Source organism: Melanerpes formicivorus, unplaced genomic scaffold, assembly GCF_026170545.1.
Source record: "Melanerpes formicivorus ecotype bairdi unplaced genomic scaffold, bMelFor1.0.p_v2 SCAF_15, whole genome shotgun sequence".
Lineage (NCBI taxonomy): Eukaryota > Metazoa > Chordata > Aves > Piciformes > Picidae > Melanerpes > Melanerpes formicivorus.
This window is the reverse complement of record NW_027142367.1, coordinates 9,378,370-9,396,320: the sequence shown is the minus strand read 5'-3', so window position 1 is coordinate 9,396,320 and position 17,951 is coordinate 9,378,370. Positions and strand designations below refer to the sequence as shown.

Here is a 17,951-nt window from a genome sequence, read left to right as displayed (position 1 = left end):
TGTACACCACATCTAAATCATAGAATCATTGAATGCTTTGGATTGGAAGGGACCATAAACATCATCTTGTTCCAACTCCCCTACCATGGGCAGGGGCAACTTCCACTAGACAAGGTTACTCAAAGCCTGGCCTGGAATGCTTCTCAGTGGGATATCCACAACTGCTCTGGGCAATCTGTTTCAGTGTCTCACCACCCTCATGGTGGAGAATTTCTTCCTAATATCTAGTCTAAGTCTTCCCTCTTTCTTTTTTCTTTTTTTTTTCCTTCTGAAACTGTTTCCACTTATCCAATCACTACATTTTCCATCTTTCCTGTAGCCCTCCTTTAGGTACTAGAAGGCTGTTATAAGGTCTCTCCAGAGTCTTCTTCATGATGCACGACCCCAACTCAGCCTGTCCTCACAGAAGAGATGCTCCAGCCCCATGATCATCTTTGTGGCTCTCTTCTGGTCTTGGTCAAGCAGTTCCATGTTCATCTTGTGTTGGGGGCTCCAGAGCAAAACAGTTTTGCAGGTGGCATCTCACCAGAGCAGAGTAGAGGAGCAGAATCACCACACTCAACTTCATGGCAATGCTTATTTTGATTCAGCCCAGGGTGTGATCTGTTTTCTGGGCTGCTAGTGCATGTTGCTGGCTGATAATCACTTTTTTTTTGTCCAGCCCCTTCTCCCCCAAGTCCTCTGCAGGGCTGCTCTTCATTCATTGCCCAGCCTGTATTTGTGCTTGGGATTTCCCAGACCCACGTGCAGGCCCTGCCTGTGTAAATGTATTTAATCTATCTAAACCACAAATGTAGAAAGGTCATAAGGACACTTCCATCTTTGGCAGGAATCATGCCAAGTTCTCCCAGGTTTTTTTTCATATTCCATTTGCCCATATTATATTATTCCTTATTATCTCTGACCATATTTTTCATATTTCTCTGGCATTATTTATGCATTTGCTCATTACTGGAGAAGCACTGGGGGGCTCATCAGCATCCGAGTACCCTGTGGTGGCTGCCGTATGCAGGACAGAGCACAGCTCAGCTCTCGCCTCCGCCGTAGCCCGGCGCAGCCGTTGGGGGCGCTGGAGAACCCTAGCCCTAGCTCTAACCCTAACCCCCTCCCCCCCCGCCCACCCCCTCAGGACGCGGCCCCGCCCCGCCGTCCAGCAAAGCCCCGCCCCGGGATGCGCGCGGCCCCCGCCCTCCCTCTCCTTGCCCGGGGATTGGCCACCGCGGCGCACGGCGCGGGGCGGGGCTAGCGCGGGGCTATTTAAAGCTCCGCCGTGGCGGTGCTGACGCCTGCAGTAGGGAGTCAGGAGGCTGTGGTCAGCGTGAGTGGCGGCTTTGCGGTGTGTGGGGTGGGCCGGGTCGGGTCCGGTCCTTTTCGCGTTGTGGCGCGGTGACCCGGTGCGCAGAGCCACGCCTGCCTTTACCGCGGCCTTGCAGGGAGGCGCCGGGTGCGCGGCGTCCCTGCGGAGCCGGGCCTTGCTCGGTGTCCCGCGGTAAGAAGCGCCTGGCCAGTTTCGTGTCTGGGCCCGGGCGCGGCAGCGCCGTGGCTGCCTCTCAGAGGGCTACCGCCACTGCCCTCCCAGTCCGCTTCCGCACGTTCTCTCTCCCCATGAGGCTGTCTCAGTCTGTAGGAACCCAGCGACTGGTCTCCCTCCCTCCCCGAAGCTTTCCCCTCAGAGCTGGCAGCTGCGGCGAACGGTGACTTTTGCTGCAAATCTTGTCAAGTCCCAAATCTGACCTTTTAAGTTAACCTCAGCCCAGACAGCAGGGCCTGTAACGTGGGCACGGGGCTGTACGCAGCTACTTTCAGTGGCTTGTGGAGGGCAGGGAGTGCTCTGTTATGGCTGCAGACCTCTCTGCTTGCTTAAACCCTGTCAGCTGGGATACTAAACTTGCCTGTGGGTAAGGAGGGCAAAGCTGCTGTGGTGTACTGACAGCCCCTTGGGTTATCTTACTTCATAATAGAACTGCTATAGTGCTGTGAAAAGGTAGAACTGTGGAGCCCTTTCTGTGCAGGTAGGCAGGCCCCTGGAATTTTTACTATTATGCAGTTATGTTTAAAGTGATACTTAAAGTAGTCCCTGACTTAGCAGGTAGTTCAGGTCTTGTTTGTATTGGACAGAATATCAATCTCTGTGTAGCATTGTTTGTGCTGTGTAGCTAAAGCCTTGATGGTGCTATAGGACCTGGTTAAGGTGCTCGGAAGTGATGCGTTTGCTGGTTTCTCTGAAAAGCTGCAGGTGACTCAGGTCTGAGCTCTGTGTGAGGATAGTGGCTTCATCAGGGAAACCAGTTTTCCATGAGAAGCATTGCTCTAACTTGCCTCTGTCTATGTAGTCTTTTTGAAGATGCTGGTTTCACCATTCATGGCTGTGGAATGATCAAGATGTCTGACTTGGGGTTGTTCTAATTGGTGCTTGAAACTCATTACCCAAATTTAAACTTGATGGATGCTTTAAATTCAGTAGAAGAAATCTCTAGTGAGTGAAACAATTTTTGTATGTCAGACATCAGTAACCTAAGTACAATCCTGCTTGAAAAAAATGTGTGTTGATTCTTTTGTGGATCAGAGGTGGTAGGATGTACTTACACTGCAGTATGTGGTGTGGGACAACCTGCAGCCTGACTTTGCTCACTTATGTAGAGTAGTCAGCTGTTCAGGAAATCCCAAGACAGTCAAATGTCTTAACAACCAGAATACTTGTCTTGTGACTTCTGTGTGGAAGTGGAAGAAAGGCTTACAGGATCTGGCGTAAAGCTGACTGAACAAAACACTGAATCACAGCAGTTGGTGCTGCTGAATGTGCTTGTTCAATGTATTGCACACCCTGGGGCTTTTCTATTTTCCTGGCTCAAAGGAGGTGTAGTCTCTTCATCTCTAACTTAAAATACATTGAAGTTTGTTGGTTGAGTGGACATTATGTCTTTTTAATATGGACTTTGGACTGGTAAGAAAGTAAGCTGAGGAGGGGGGAGGTCTTGGATTTTCTCTCATAAGCTTCAGCTGAAAGTGCAACAAAATAAGGAAATGGTAGTGCTGAAGTAGTCTGGAGCTGCTGGAGCTGGTTTCTGTTCCTTTGGCTTTGCTGTGACCTTCTTTGAGAAGGCTAAGTAGCAGATTGGGACTTTAAAGCTGAAGAAAACAATTTTAAGCTTGCCTTTAGCCTCCTTTGAAGAGCACAAAGTGTGATGCTTTCTTAGGCCGAGCTGATAGCATTCAATGGCACACTTAGTTGAACTCTCATAATGAAATCTGCTCTTGAAGTTGTCTCTGAGTAACATTTTGCCTGTAATTCTGCAGTAAAGTAAACTGTATGCCTTGATTGAAGTATCTCTATAGACAAGTGTGCTCAGACCAACTTGCAAAGTTATTTGGGGGGAGGGGCAGAACCACTTGTGTTAAGATTTAATATGCTTTTGTGTAACCACTTCAGTGTGTTTTTGAGAGGTAGTGGCCTCAAGTTTTATATTAACACAGCCTGATGTGTGGCACTAGTATCTGAAAGGTGAAAGTCTTCTGAGTCTACTTGATTACTGACTTGCTTCTTGAAGCTGTGAATGCTGAAATATTTCTCTGTCACAGCATCTTCGGCAATCTCATTCTGATCTGAAAATGTCTGCTCTTGATACCCTTTTTAAATACATTGATGAGCACCAGGATCTCTATATTGAGGTAAGCTTTCTTTGAGTTTTGTCCTGCAATAGACAGCTATGGGATATTAAAAGTTTGTTGGTCAAGCTTGTTGTTACACCTGTGTGGTATGCCAAATAAGAAAAATGTCAAGTAACTGAGGAGAGAAGGAGGGCAGGCAGCAGGTGTAACTGATTTGAGTCAAGCTAGAACACTGTTTCTTAAGCTGAGGCGTAGTTGTATTTAAAGGCTTCAATCTCCATGGTAGATGTGAGGAAATGCTCCATGAGTAGATAAGGTGAGCAGTGACCATTAGAGGTACAAGAAGTTTGCACTGGTTCCTCAGTGCCAAGTTAGGCTTCTACTACCTTCCCCCTTTTGAGATGTGAAAGATACAAACATGGCTGAAATAAAGCTTTGTCATACGGAACTGTGCATGTTGGGATACAGAGAACTTACTTTCTGCTTATTACTGTTTAACCTGCTATTTATGCACCTTGCATTTCCATCAGTGATACAGCACTGTAAACTCTCAGGCAACAGGTGCCAAGTGTTCAGCTTGACTTCATTCAGCTGATCTCATGTAGGGGTGACAAAGCTAAGGCAGCCTTTGTGAGAAGCCTGAAAGACAAACTGTTTCTGGATGCTTAAAGAACTGCAGCTGGAGAGGCACAACACATGAGCTGTCAGTATGCTCAGAAGCTTACCTTCTGTGTCTGGTCAAGGTAGTGTATTTTTGTAGTGCCTTCCTCCCACACCACAATTCCTGTTCTTTCCCCCCTTTCTGTAGCGCCTGGCTCAATGGGTGGCCATCCAGAGCGTGTCAGCGTGGCCAGAGAAGAGGCCTGAAATCAGGCGCATGATGGAGGTGGCTGCAAAGGACATCGAGAGACTGGGAGGCACAACCCGCCTTATGGATATTGGGAAACAAAAGGTATGTGAGCATCTCCATTCCAGCTTAGTAGAAGTAGTCTGTGGTGGGTTGAAAATCCCCCCCCAACATTACATTGCCAGACCAGCCTCGTTGGAAGCAAATGAAGCTGTATTTACAAGCAAAACTACAATCTACAATGAAATACAATGAATATGTACAAAATACACAGTACTTGCAGGTATTTACAAGAACCCCCTGGTCAAAAACCAGGGGAGCTGCTAATAGCTCCCCACTCCCTGCCCCACTCCTTACCCCCTGAACACAATGGGGACACAAGAAAAGAGCAGAGTTATTTTGTTACAATACTCAGCCATTATTTTACTCTTTATACCCAATGGTGCTTTCTTCACATGTTACTACTTTCTGTTCAAGATCTGTGGAAAATTTTAAGGGTACAGCCTGAAACTACCACAAAGTCTCTTCAGAATACAAGGTGCTTTGCACTAGGAGGTCCTGATTTTTAATCTGAATAGGAAAGGCACTTAGACTCTGTAAAGTACCATCTTGGTAGTGCACAAGACCCTTATTGGGAAGGTCGTGAGTTCTAGCCTGGAGCGGGCAGTAGAGTACTCCCTACTCTAGTCATGAGGTCTGTGGTGACAGGTTGGACTCAAGACCTCAAAGATCATCTTCCAACCTTAGTGATACTGAAATGTTGCTAAAAAGCTATTTGTTAGCACTACCACTATAAAGAGGATAGTATAGGTAATCTGATGCTGGGAACCCCAAAGCTGTGCAGTATCTAGCAGGCTTCCAGTCAGCATGCTGTACCGATCACATTCATGGGATAGTACCCCATTTTATTTATTCAAGCTGTTTGATTCCACTGCCAAACAAAAAGGAATGTTCACGTGAGATCTTCCTCTGCACTTCCAGATAAAGACAAGGACATGCAGGTAGTGTAATCACCTGCACCAAGTAGGAGCTCCCTGCAAGTGACAGCTGGCTGAGTTTATCTTGCAGCCCAAGGATATGCACAGTACAATAGAGGCAGGAAGGTGAAGCTGGATGTGCAGCATAACACAGCACAGGCCTGGGTGTACTAAGGGTAACTGGATCACTAATTCCTTGATGTCTGCCAGTCTTCTGGCCAGGATCACCATACAAGGCTCTTGTAGGTAATGGCCTGGAAAGGCAGTAGTTGGTTGGGCTGTATGATAATGTCTTTCCTGCCACACAGTCCTGTTGAAACCTGTTTTTTTTCTAGTAAAGCTTAGGATCCAGATCAGTTATACATGTGATGTTACACTTTGGGCTTTGTATTAAATGTATTTTAAATACCCTAACTGAACATGAGCAGAGCACCTGCAAACAAAGCCATTAGCTGTTTTTAACAGCAAGCTGGTGCAGGACCTTAGATCCATAGATAAAGATACTGACCAAAGTTTCAGTGATAAGATTCATCCCTTTCTTATTTCTGAGTAGCTAAACTGATTTTCACCTGAGAAATGTATGTGCTTACAAGAATGATAGTCTTGTCCTGGGGAACCATCCACTTGATACTGCTCCTCCAAAGTGCCTAGTCACATGTCACAGCAAGCATTCCAACACCTATCAGTTCTGTGATTATGTAATAAAGACCTATGCCAGAATTGTTAGACTTAGCGTTTGGACAGTGGTGTTCAAGATTCCATTGTACTGGTGTTTGCTAGCTTTAGAAGATCTTCATTGTAACTGGTGCTGGTGGTTGCCAAGTCAAATCTGTCTAAGGACTCTCGGAGCTTTTGGCAGCTGGACTATATTAGCAGCTGGCTTCATGTGCCCTCTTGGAGGGAATCTGTAGGACAGTTGTAGCACTGCCGCTATAGCCTAAAATCCTCTCAAAAGTTTCAGTTAATTCAGAAGCAAACTTGTTCCCTTCATCGTGTAACTTTTTGAGGACAAGAACTGATTTTACAGAGCTTATTACATGTAGAGCTTAGAAAACTCTTGCAGCTGGATTAAAATTAACTTTAGTGTTTGAATTATTTATTACTATTAAATGTAGACAGGAGCAGTTATTGTATTATGTATATTGCTGCTGTATGAAGGACAATGTAAAGCGCCTGATGAAGTTGTCTGATACAACTTAGTCCACTGCTGCACAAGCAGCTTGTACTGTGCACTGGTTAGCCTTAGTGTGAATTCTTGCACCAATGCTTTAATTACTTAGAGCTGCAGCTGGCCAAGGGCCATGTAACCTCTTCATAAGAAATGAAGCTTGGAACTTGTATGAGCAAAAAGTCACAGCTGATCTTGATCTGCTGAACAGTATCTTAGGAATATATTCTCAGTGGAAGGAAAATAGATGCCAACTGAGAATAGTGTGTGATAATTGCTTATGGAGTGTTCCAAAGGACTAAGCCAAATTCATCTCTTGAACTAAGTTCATTGGCACTACCCTGTCCCTTAAGACTGTAAGCTGGTGTAGAGAAGCACAGCTCTTATGCTGACCTTCCTAGGTGTAGATGTGTTAGACTCAGTGATGACAATGTCAGGAAACTTTTATGTGGAGCTGTACTGTGGGAAGAATGAAAGTGCAGCAACAAGCAATGCAGAATGCAATATTGAATGGAGTTTTATCACTTATGCTTAGGTCAGCATTAGATGTGACAGTTTGGCATGCAGACAGCTTGCTCTGCTAAAACCTGATGTAGGATTGTTAGTTTGAAGCTAACAGTTCTGAGTGGCTTGGAACATTGAGTATTACTGGGGCTTGTCAGGAAGCTTACTGGCATGGTGCTCTTATGCCTTCAGCACAGTGCTTCTGGCACATAGTTTAAGTAGCTTAGTCTTTGCCTGTATTCTAATAACCTTCATAATCTTAAGTAATTCATTCATCTGATAAAAATGTACCACTGGCATTTCATATGTGAATAAAACTTCTTGCCTCCTATTTTTAGCTGCCTGATGGGTCAGAGATCCCTCTACCACCAATTGTTCTGGGAACACTTGGCTCAGATCCATGCAAGAAGACGGTTTGTGTGTATGGTCACCTGGATGTTCAGCCAGCAGCACTAGAGGATGGCTGGGATAGTGAGCCCTTCACACTGGTAGAAAGAGATGGTAAGAGCTGCAGGCTTCACAAACTCATGAGCACTTCAAGTGTGGTATTTCTCAACTGTTCTAAAGTCGTGCCCTTAAAGGGAAGGAGAGTAAGAACAGACAATGGATGTTTAATAATGGTGAGATAAAATAGGAGGGGAAATGGTAAAAAAGTAGAAGTGCACATATTTCAGTGCTAGTAGGGCTTGGGTTTTCTGCTAGTGTAAGCTGTATTTCCATGTTATTTTCCTTGCAGCTACAGGAAAGTCTTAACTACTGCTTTCCACAGTATCAGTTTGTTGCCAGAAAGTTCTCAGGCATTACTTTCTTGTGCTGCTCACAGTTTGCACCCTTCAAGGTCATGTTGGACTGCAGAGAGTTTGAACCACTAGAGGAGACAAACACTCGTCTCCTCACTCCTCGAGACAGAAGTAGCACAGCAGCCTCCTTGGATTGCCTTTCGTTCACTTTGTGCTGCAGTGAGTACTGCAGAATCTGTTTTACAGAGCTAGTGCCCAGGCAAGTGTCCCTCTCCCATGAATGGAAGTGAAGAAATTGTGCAGTAACTCCTTTGCTAATAATGTGGAGGAGACTAAGACTTTAAAGCTGGTACTGCCAACAGTCTCTTCCTTGTTTCATTTGCTCAGTGTTGTGTCAAAGGTCATATGAATCCAGGGATGTGTAACTATGTGTTGCATAAGCATAAATTATTGCCAAGGAAAGAACTCTGGGGTAACTTGTATTTCTGCTCAGGCACTTGGTCACAGGCAGCAGAGTCCAAGTTAGTAAGTGGGATTATCTCATTTGATAGCAAGGGGTAGACTTGCCTCAGGCTGTCTTATCTCTGCAGCCTGGCAGTGTAATAGCCATATTTATCTATGGCTCCTCACCTTACAAGCTGTCTAGCCTGTTCTGTCACTGGTGTGCTCTGGGGTTGTAGCCACAGCTCTGAGTTGCAGCAATACCTACCTCTAGTGTGATCCCATGTACTTGTGGTGGGTTGAGAGAATACCTAAGCTTTCTCTCCCCCACAAAGAGGAAAAAAACCCACAGCTAACCCAGCCAGAGAAGTAAGGGAAATGCCTGGGACCTCCTGTAGCCTGTAAAACATGCTTGACTAAAGCCCTCTCTGGGGATATTTACTTTTATCTGGTTATAGGCTACTGAATTCTTACTCTTTGGACAAAATCTCTGAACTGAAGCTAATACTGAATAAATCTGTTAAAAGGAGGTATCATGTTCCTATACCCTTAGTACTGTGTTTACAGGAAATATTATGAAAGATGTGGGAATGACATATCCCAAGGCAGATCTTTTCCAGGCATATTCAACTCCTGTCCAGGGAGCAGCTGGGGAAGAAGTGGGATAGCTCAACAACAGAGCTACTGCAGTCCTGTACCTCTTCCACTTGCATGTGTGTATGAAGTGGGATGTAAAGCTGCTGTCAGAAGAGTCAGAAATGGAAATTAATATAAGCAAGGCTAAAAATCTTACCCAGAAAGTTTTCTCGTTCAGGCAAGAGATGACTGAAGTTTCATCATGACTTTTTCTCACTGGTTAATTTGTGTCTTGTTTCTACAGGAAAGCTGTATGGGCGAGGATCAACAGATGACAAAGGTCCAGTGCTTGCCTGGCTGAATGCCTTGGAAGCTTATCAACAAACTAACCAGGTACGTGCTCAAAAATGTATTCTGCCTTTTCACATACAACTGAGCTGAGCAATAAATGTTATCCAAGCTACAAACCCTTGTGAGGCAAGCCTGCTTATTCAGCTGATAAGGAGTGATACAATAGTCCTTTAAATTTCCTGATGTCAGTAGGGTTGACTTGACTTGCTGACAGGTTAATTTTGTGGATGTATGGCTTGCACTTTAAACATTTTTGCTTTAACAGTGTGTAGGAAGGAAAGTACATGCACAAATGTTTGGGGCAGGCAGGGAGAAAAACCAAGTGTGATCACTTTCATGTAAAGATCTCAAATTAGCTTGGCCATTAGCCTTAATATCTCACTGCCACTGACCTCTAATTACAGATTAACATAGTAACACTAAACAGGGAGCTTCCAAGAAAGCACTATCAGAAATAGATTAGGGTGCCTGCTTTTTCTTGCAAGACAAGCTCTACTACTTGTGAGAAGAATTACCAGTTCTCAAGCACTCTCTAGACATAGAACATGGCAGACTGGATAGACAGGGTAGTTCTGACTCTACTGTGGCATGCAGTTTCTGAGGTTAATAATCATTTTCCTAGCCCTGTAATTTACCTCTGACCACAGATTTCTAATGTGTTCCCACAATTAAGAGGATTTGGAACAAGTTGTTCTGGAGCTTAGTTAAAAACTCTTTGAAGAACTTGAATTCCATGAAATAGTGGTGTATGAGTCTTCAACATAATCACAGTCCAGACTTTAATACTTTGTGTATAATTAAACTCCACTGTCATGGAACTAATTTACCCATGTCCATTTTCCTCCTTTGTACATCAGTGGTTCATAATCTTCATCCTTGAAGGAGTCAAATGCTTTCATGTACTTAATCTGCTCTTGTGCTTTCCTTCTCAAAGGAGTTTCCAGTAAATGTGAAGTTCTGTTTAGAGGGTATGGAAGAATCTGGGTCTGAAGGCCTTGATGAACTGATTTTTGCTCAGCGAGATACATTCTTCAAAGATGTGGATTATGTTTGCATTTCTGACAACTACTGGCTAGGCAAGAAGAAGCCTTGTATCACCTATGGCTTGAGGGGTATCTGCTACTACTTTATAGAGGTAAGTGCACTGCAAAGACAGTATTAAATTTCTCTACTGGGGAAGAGTGGTAGCTCTGAATTTTTCATGCCCATAGCTTTTCAGAAAAGGTGTGCCTATTGAAGTAGGACATTGAGACCATTAGCAGAAACTATCTGCCTTTTACTACCTGATGTGATATTTGAGTGGGAGGGATAGCTTTCAGATATCTGAAGCAAGATAAGGCAATATCTTCACTGGAAGATTATCTCATGTCATAGATATCTTTCTCCAGGTATTTCCTGCAGTGCAGGAAGATGTCACCACTGAAGTTCAGAGGTTGGGACAGTCAGTGTTTAAGGGCCTGTACTCTACAGAGCAATAATATGTTTGCTGCAATGGAATAGCCTGGTTTCAAAAGCAGGTGCATTCTCAAAATACATGCAGCAAAAAGCTGGGGTAAAAGTCTGTGCATTTGACAGTATCTTTGTGCTAAAATTAACCTGAATCTTGATTCACTTCAAACCAGGTTGAATGTAGTGACAAAGACCTTCACTCTGGAGTTTATGGTGGTTCAGTGCATGAGGCCATGACTGATCTCATTACACTGATGGGTAAGAAAAAGCAGCTTTCACTGAATGCATCTAAAGTGGGAGCAAGAGCTATTAAAGCATGAGTGAGTTTGCAGTGAGGGAGGCACCTGAGGGCTGCTTACACTAGCAAAGCAAGGACCAGTGAAATAGTGCATGCCAGGTATATGAGGCTGATGCCTTAGGTCCAGGAATGTGGAAAGTCTTGCCAAGAAGTTGTCTATCTGCTTTAGCTTTCCCTAAAACTCTTGCAGCAAACCTCTATGTTAGAAAAGTTTGCAGAAAAGAATTGATTTAACTATGGATGCCATATTGAATTCCTTGGGAGTCCTGCCTACCAACAGCCATTCAAACATATAGCAGTAGAATTAAATACAGTTGCAAGGAAGTACATAGCTGCATATTTCCTGAGTGCCTTCCATGCTTACTGGTACAGTCTCTGGAAGGCAGAAGACAGAATTTCCATAGAGTTTGCAGAAAGCAGACTTCTAGTCTGTCCCATGCAAAGTGTTGCAAACAATGACATCTTGTTTCTCCTGGTTGCTAATAGTAGGTGCTTCTGGTTTACAGGTTCTCTTGTAGACAAGAAAGGGAAGATTCTCATCCCAGGCATTAATGAAGCAGTGGCACCTGTTACTGATGAGGAGCTGATGCTATATGAGAAGATTGATTTTGACCTGGCAGAATATGCAAAAGATGTAGGAGCAGCAAAGCTCTTGCATGATACAAAGGTATACTGTGCTGCTCTTGCTCTGCCCTGCTTAACTGTGCTGGCACAAGCATGTATTGAAAGAAACAAGCTTCAGTGGATAGTTGTGTAGTTACCAAGTAATTTAGTATGCAGACAATCATCTGTCTTCAAAACTGAGCCAGCAGTGTGCTCAGGTGGCCAAGAAGGCCAATGGCATCCTGGCCTGCATTAGGAATAGTGTAGCCAGCAGGAGCAGGGAAGTCATTGTGCCCCTGTACTCTGCATTGGTTAGGCCACACCTTGAGTACTGTGTCCAGTTCTGGGCCCCTCAGTTTAAGAAGGACATTGAAACACTTGAACGTGTCCAGAGAAGGGCAACAAGGCTGGGGAGAGGCCTTGAGCACAAGCCCTATGAGGAGAGGCTGAGGGAGCTGGGATTGTTTAGCCTGGAGAAGAGGAGGCTCAGGGGTGACCTCATTGCCCTCTACAACTACCTGAAAGGTGGTTGTAGCCAGGAAGGGGTTGGTCTCTTCTCCCAGGCAACCAGCACCAGAACAAGGGGACACAGTCTCAAGCTGCGCCAGGGGAGGTTTAGACTCGGGGTGAGGAGGAAGTTCTTCACCGAGCGAGTCATTTGTCATTGGAATGGGCTGCCCAGGGAGGTGGTGGAGTCACTGTCCCTGGAGGCATTCAAGAGGGGATTGGATGTGGCACTTGGTGCCATGGTCTAGTCATGGGGTCTGTGTTGATAGGTTGGACTTGATGATCCTCGAGGTCTCTTCCAACCTTAGTTATACTGTGATACTGTGGTAATTGTGAGATGGCCTTGCCCTACTATACAATTACTTAACCATAGTAGTTCCTCTGCAAGGTTAGTTACTTGGAAACTAAGTCTAGCTTAGACTGCTTGCCTTGAACATGGTATAAACAACTTTCAATTTACTCCATGGTCGATGTAGAAGTAGCATTTCAAACTTGAAAGCACTGGGTAAGGAAAGCTCTGTATTCTTAATAGTAGATAAGAACTGCCAGCAGTTTTCCAGAGATCAGATACCACACCTACACAAAGGATCTGATTCACTACATCTGTAGGAAGTTCAGTGGGTTATCAATAATGGTTGCTTATAAAGGTGACTTCTCACTAGGTGAGAAGACAGCTTGGTGTAGCTGTGATTACTGTAAGGTTGACATATTGAACATCTTCCCAGACCTGGCGAGCAAGGGCTGTTTTGTAGCAATGAACTAGGCAGCTGCCCAAATCTTTGAACAGGCTCAAGTTGAATAAACTCATGTCTGAATTTCTTGAATGATCATCCTGGGTGCTCTCCAAATTAATGCTTTTAACAGCATTGACTCTTGCAGTGTCTAGGTATTACTAATTTTAAACCATTAAATCCTAAATATATTTACATCTACCATAAAAGCAGAAGTGGGTTTTGTAACAGACAGGTTTAGATGTGCAGGTCTGTTTTCTGTCTTTAGTATTGTCAGGAGCAGATCTCAAACTCAATGCAAATATGTCTAAGTAACAATTTCATAACCTCAACCTTCTCTTTACATGCTCAGGTTTACATCAAGTGAGAGCACACAGACTTATTTATCCTTGTCCTATAATGGATGAAATGTAGCTTGTATATGAGGAGATGGCAAGATGCTCTTTATGATACTGAACTAAAGCTGTTCAGACTTCAGCAGACTGCAATCCTAGTGGAATTTATCAAGGGTTCTAAGTTTCATGCTTGCAGGAGGAGTCTTTGGGCTAAGGAGAGATCTGAGAGAGAAGGCTGTAATCTCTAGGTGAAAAACAATGGGCTTGAGGGATTTGAACTGAGACAGTTACATTTGCTTTGAGTATGGCAAAAGGCAGGTTGTCCTGGAACAAAAGCTATTTACAAGTGCCATAAAATTTCAGTTTCCTGAATTTCTGCAGTAGAATTTAGGCCTGAGATACTGTAGCTGTCTGTAGAGGGCACAAGTGTTGAATTTCATACCCAGGGTACTTACTGAACAGTTGTGCCAAGGCAACAAGGAGGAAATGCAGAAGTGTATCTGAAAGAGCCAATAATGCTCACTTCAATCAACCTGGAGCAGTTACAGTAGATATAAATAGAAGCACACTGTGTGCCTCAGCACAGGGGTGAGACTTTCTTAGAAAGCCTGTGATCTTCATAAGCCTGTGACTCAGTGATGAAGGCAGCTGCCAGATGTGAGGCAGTGGCAACTAGAGCTTCTAATGCACTGTGCACACACTGTGCTTGAGCCCCTTATAAACTGTATTTGTGTGCTTGTCAGAATAAGGCTGGTCATGCCCCATAAGTTCTGTAGAACTAAGAGAAAGCCAGACTAGAGCTCTTAGGGTGATGAAAACCCCACTGTTGTACCAAAACGTGCTTATTGGGAGTAACAGCTTCAGTTTATAGCTCAGTAGTCTTGGATGAGTTGCATTTATTCATGAGAGAAAACAGTTTCTTGAAGTGTTTATCTGAAGAAATTGTTACTTTGGGGAACTCTGTCACATTTCAAGTATTGTATTTTTCCCTTTGCTTCTGCAGAGAGAGATCCTTATGCATAGGTGGAGATACCCTTCCTTGTCTCTTCATGGAATTGAAGGAGCCTTTTCAGCCTCTGGAGCCAAGACTGTGATTCCTAGGAAAGTGATTGGCAAGTTCTCAATCAGACTAGTGCCAGACATGAATCCTGAAGAAGTCACAAAGCATGTATGTTGAGATGGATTGATGGTATCAAAACAACTAGTCTCTAAATATCTCCATGCCTTGGGCGAAGAATTTCTGATTTGTTTGCTTTGCTACCACCTTCCCTGTCCTGCACCTCAACTCGGATAACTAAGGGAATTGCTGTATTGTCCCACATTGGGCTGTTCTTGCCTGGCTGTTGAATTTCTCTCAGCTAAGTTGAGTAAAGGGCTCATAAGTAAATGCTAATTTAATTGTAGTGCACTTGAATTGCCAGAGGTATTCAAAAGCATAAGGGTTTGACCTATTGGCCAACTCTTCTGCAGTATACTGTTAGCTTGCCTAAGGGGGGTACTTTAGAACAGAGATCCATAGGAATAATATGAAATAACAGTAGGAAAAGGAGTGACCTGCAAGTCCCTACAAAGCTCTGTGTATTATCTTCACCCCAACAGTAGAATACAACTGTTCTTTCATACAGGTTGAAGACTATTTGAGCAAAAAGTTTGCTGAGCTGCAGAGCCCCAACAAATTCAAAGTATACTTAGGCCATGGTGGAAAACCTTGGGTGTCAGACTTCAACGATCCCCATTACCTGGCTGGAAGGAAGGCCATGAAAACAGGTCAGTGTGTTCCACTTGGCAGTGGGAAGAGTGAAAAACACTTGTTCCACCACCTCAAACACTGAAGAGGTTGTGTTTGCAGTGTTCTGCACTGGCTGAAAGCTTGCCTTACCAAGTAAGGAAGCATATTGTGCAATCCTTAAAATCAGTTCTCAGGTACAGGAAGAAACTTGGTATGAGGCTCACTCCTACTGTACCAGAACAAGTTCATTGTTATGGTGTTGCTTTTGCATAGGGATGAGACTGTAGTTCAGATTTATTTAGCCATAGCCCTCGAAGTTGAGCCATCCCATCCTCCTTCTGAATTAGCTATGCTAGATCATGTAGGGCAACTAGAGTGAAGCTAAATTGTGTTGGAGTACAAACAGGCTTTCAAATGCGTTGTTAGTGTAAGTGAACTCAGTGACAGTACTCCAGCCCTACATCTAGGGGGCAAAGGCCACAATTCTGCAACTTCTACAGTCTGGCTGATTAATGAGAAAGACTTGGTCAGCACATGGTTACAGAAGTGGTTGGCACTTGATTGCAGTAGGGATAGAATAGAATAGAATAAACCAGGCTGGAAGAGACCTTCAAGATCATCACGTCCAACCTATCACCCAACACCACCCAATCAACTAACCCATGTAACCAAGCACCTCATCAAGTCTCCTCCTGAACACCTCCAGTGATGGCGACTCCACCACCTCCCCAGGCAGCCCATTCCAATGGGTAATCACTCTCTCTGTGTAAAACTTCCTCCTGACCTCCAGCCTGAACTTCCCCTGGCGCAGCCTGAGACTGTGTCCTCTTGTTCTGGTGCTGGCCGCCTGGGAGAAGAGACCAACCTCTGCTTGTTTACAACCCCCCTTCAGGTAGTTGTAGAGAGCAATAAGGTCACCCCTGAGTCTCCTCCTCTCCAGGCTAAGCAGCCCCAGCTCCCTCAGTCTCTCCTCATAGGGCTTGTGTTCCAAGCCCCTCACTAACTTCGTTGCCCTTCTCTGGACTCGTTCCAGCAAGTCAACATCCTTCCTAAACTGAGGGGCCCAGAACTGGACACAGTACTCAAGGTGTGGCCTAACCAGTGCAGTGTACAGGGGCAGAATGACCTCCCTGTGTTTGGAAAAACAAATGAATTGCAAACTGACTGGAGTACCACTTTGTTCTAGTTTTTGGAGTTGAACCAGACCTGACAAGGGAGGGAGGAAGCATTCCTGTTACCCTTACCTTTCAAGAAGCAACAGGCAAGAATGTCATGCTGCTTCCAGTTGGAGCTGCAGATGATGGTGCCCACTCTCAAAATGAGAAGTTAAATAGGTAAGAGAATATTTATCCCTGTTCCAGGCTCACTTGTACTGGGTATTGGCATGTCTTATGTTGAGGACCAAGAAGAATCAGGCTTGTTTGTCTCTGGAAGGCAAAGCAACACATATCCCTGTTGGGGGCTGACTGGGTAGGTCACTGTAGTTTGTAGCTAGATCTTGATCTCATTACTGCTTCTTGTTTTACATACTGCAACCTAGAAACAGTGTTTACACATAGGTCTCCAGGCTTGGCTGCCCTCACCTACCCCAAGGCTGACATTTCTGTTGCCAATGGAGATTCCAGAGATGTTAGGAGCATAGTATCTATTGCTGCAACAGTAGTTATAGCATCTCTTGCCTGTGTGGGACTGACACTGCAAAATGCACAGCTACAAGAAACAGTTCAAATATAGACAATACTAATGGAAACTCTATCTGCTTTCCAGGTACAACTACATCCAGGGAGTGAAGATGCTTGGTGCATACCTCTATGAAGTCTCCCAGCTGAAAGACTCTTAGACACCTTGCTTTCTGGCTCATGGATCAGAAGCCTGAGTTTTCTTACAAAATGTCATCAATTAGCAAGTCTTACATGGCTCCCCTTTTCCACCAGCACTCCACAGCTTTGGTGGGGGAGAGGGAAGCATGCAGTCCTACTTGACAACTTTATACCAAAACTCTCTTCAAATGACAGACCACTCTTTTGGTCAGCAGTCCTGAACAGCAACTTTGTCCCTTCTGTTTCACTTCAAAATTGTGGTTTTCTGTATTAATCTACTTCTGTAAAGGAGGAGGAATGGTTTCCTCTCAGCTATTGAATCAACCACATCAGTTGCAGGACTGCCAGCCAAATTTAAGGCTCTGATTCCTGGATATGTCTTGGAAGTAGTCAAAGTGACTGATTATGGGGCTGTACTGGAATGTGTTCAAGCTGTAATGAGGCATCTGTCTTGCTGACTGAGTGATTCAGAAGAGCAGTTTGTCTCCTACAGTTGATACCTGCCTGCAGGCTTCAGTCTACAGTGTGTGAGGCTATAACAAAATTCACTGTGACTGCTGACCATCCTTTTGTAAAGCTGCCTTTTTACTACCTAAAAAGGACAATAAACAATCATGCTCTAGAGTTTGGCTCTTGGTCTCTAAGAATTGGATAATGACTTGGGAGGGAAGGCAACTTCAGGTAATTTAGGAGGATTTCTATGTCTATAGAATCAGATGAGTAGTGTGGCTACACAGACTGTGCTTCCTGGCAATCCAGATTAGGCTTTGGCTCCATAACAGTTTATGGACTTGAAACTGCTGCTAAATCCTGATCTCCTGAGAGGACACAAGTTCATGAAGTTCTGTTTTGGCTCTGAGACAGGTCATACTGTAGCACAACTGATGGATACTGCAAGGGTAAGGGTGGAATTTATAGGCATAAGTGGGGAGAATAGCAGCACTCGGTTCAACTACTGACTGACATCCAACTTCTATCTCCCTTTTGGAAATGTTGAACTCTAACACTTCTGATATTATGTCAAAAAGCCAAACTCTCTTAAATGTGTTAATCTGAACTGGATTTGGCTTGCTTTTTGAATTCACTCACTGTCATTAGCAGGCTAAGCCAGGTAAGTATTGCAAATGATGCTTTGCCTGAGAGCATGGTGCAGGCCTGTATCCTAACAGACTGATGCTTCCTTATGGGGCAGGGAACAGGAATGTCTCATTTGCCTGTTTCCACTTTTGCTTGATCTGTAATCTCAGTAGTGGATGGCTGCTGGGC

At 44.4% G+C, this 17,951-nt stretch overlaps 1 protein-coding gene across 3 annotated transcripts; it reads left to right on the top strand.

Moving 5' to 3' along the window:
* The first annotated feature begins 1,240 nt into the window (after window positions 1-1,240).
* CNDP2 (carnosine dipeptidase 2) lies at window positions 1,241-17,309 on the top strand. Of its 3 annotated transcripts, none has more exons than XM_068147567.1 (12): window positions 1,241-1,318; window positions 3,580-3,669; window positions 4,418-4,561; window positions 7,444-7,606; window positions 9,167-9,255; window positions 10,148-10,348; window positions 10,836-10,920; window positions 11,467-11,627; window positions 14,140-14,304; window positions 14,762-14,903; window positions 16,052-16,199; window positions 16,633-17,309. In XM_068147567.1, the coding sequence occupies exons 2-12, from the start codon at window positions 3,610-3,612 to the stop codon at window positions 16,703-16,705; spliced, it is 1,431 nt and encodes a 476-aa protein (XP_068003668.1). In that variant the 5' UTR covers window positions 1,241-1,318; window positions 3,580-3,609; the 3' UTR covers window positions 16,706-17,309. The 3 variants fall into 3 exon arrangements, with proteins under 3 accessions (XP_068003668.1, XP_068003670.1, XP_068003669.1); XM_068147569.1 differs by having other exon boundaries at window positions 1,315-1,336; XM_068147568.1 differs by lacking the exon at window positions 1,241-1,318 and adding an exon at window positions 1,925-2,012.
* Window positions 17,310-17,951: the final 642 nt, after the last annotated feature.

Bases quoted from the DNA above. Each gene is read 5' to 3' on its own strand.
- CNDP2 (XM_068147567.1), top strand. From the start codon at position 3,610: ATGTCTGCTCTTGATACCCTTTTTAAATACATTGATGAGCACCAGGAT. The intron at 9,256-10,147 runs GTACGTGCTCAA...TCCTTCTCAAAG, and splicing joins CTTATCAACAAACTAACCAG to GAGTTTCCAGTAAATGTGAA. The intron at 16,200-16,632 runs GTAAGAGAATAT...TCTGCTTTCCAG, and splicing joins CAAAATGAGAAGTTAAATAG to GTACAACTACATCCAGGGAG.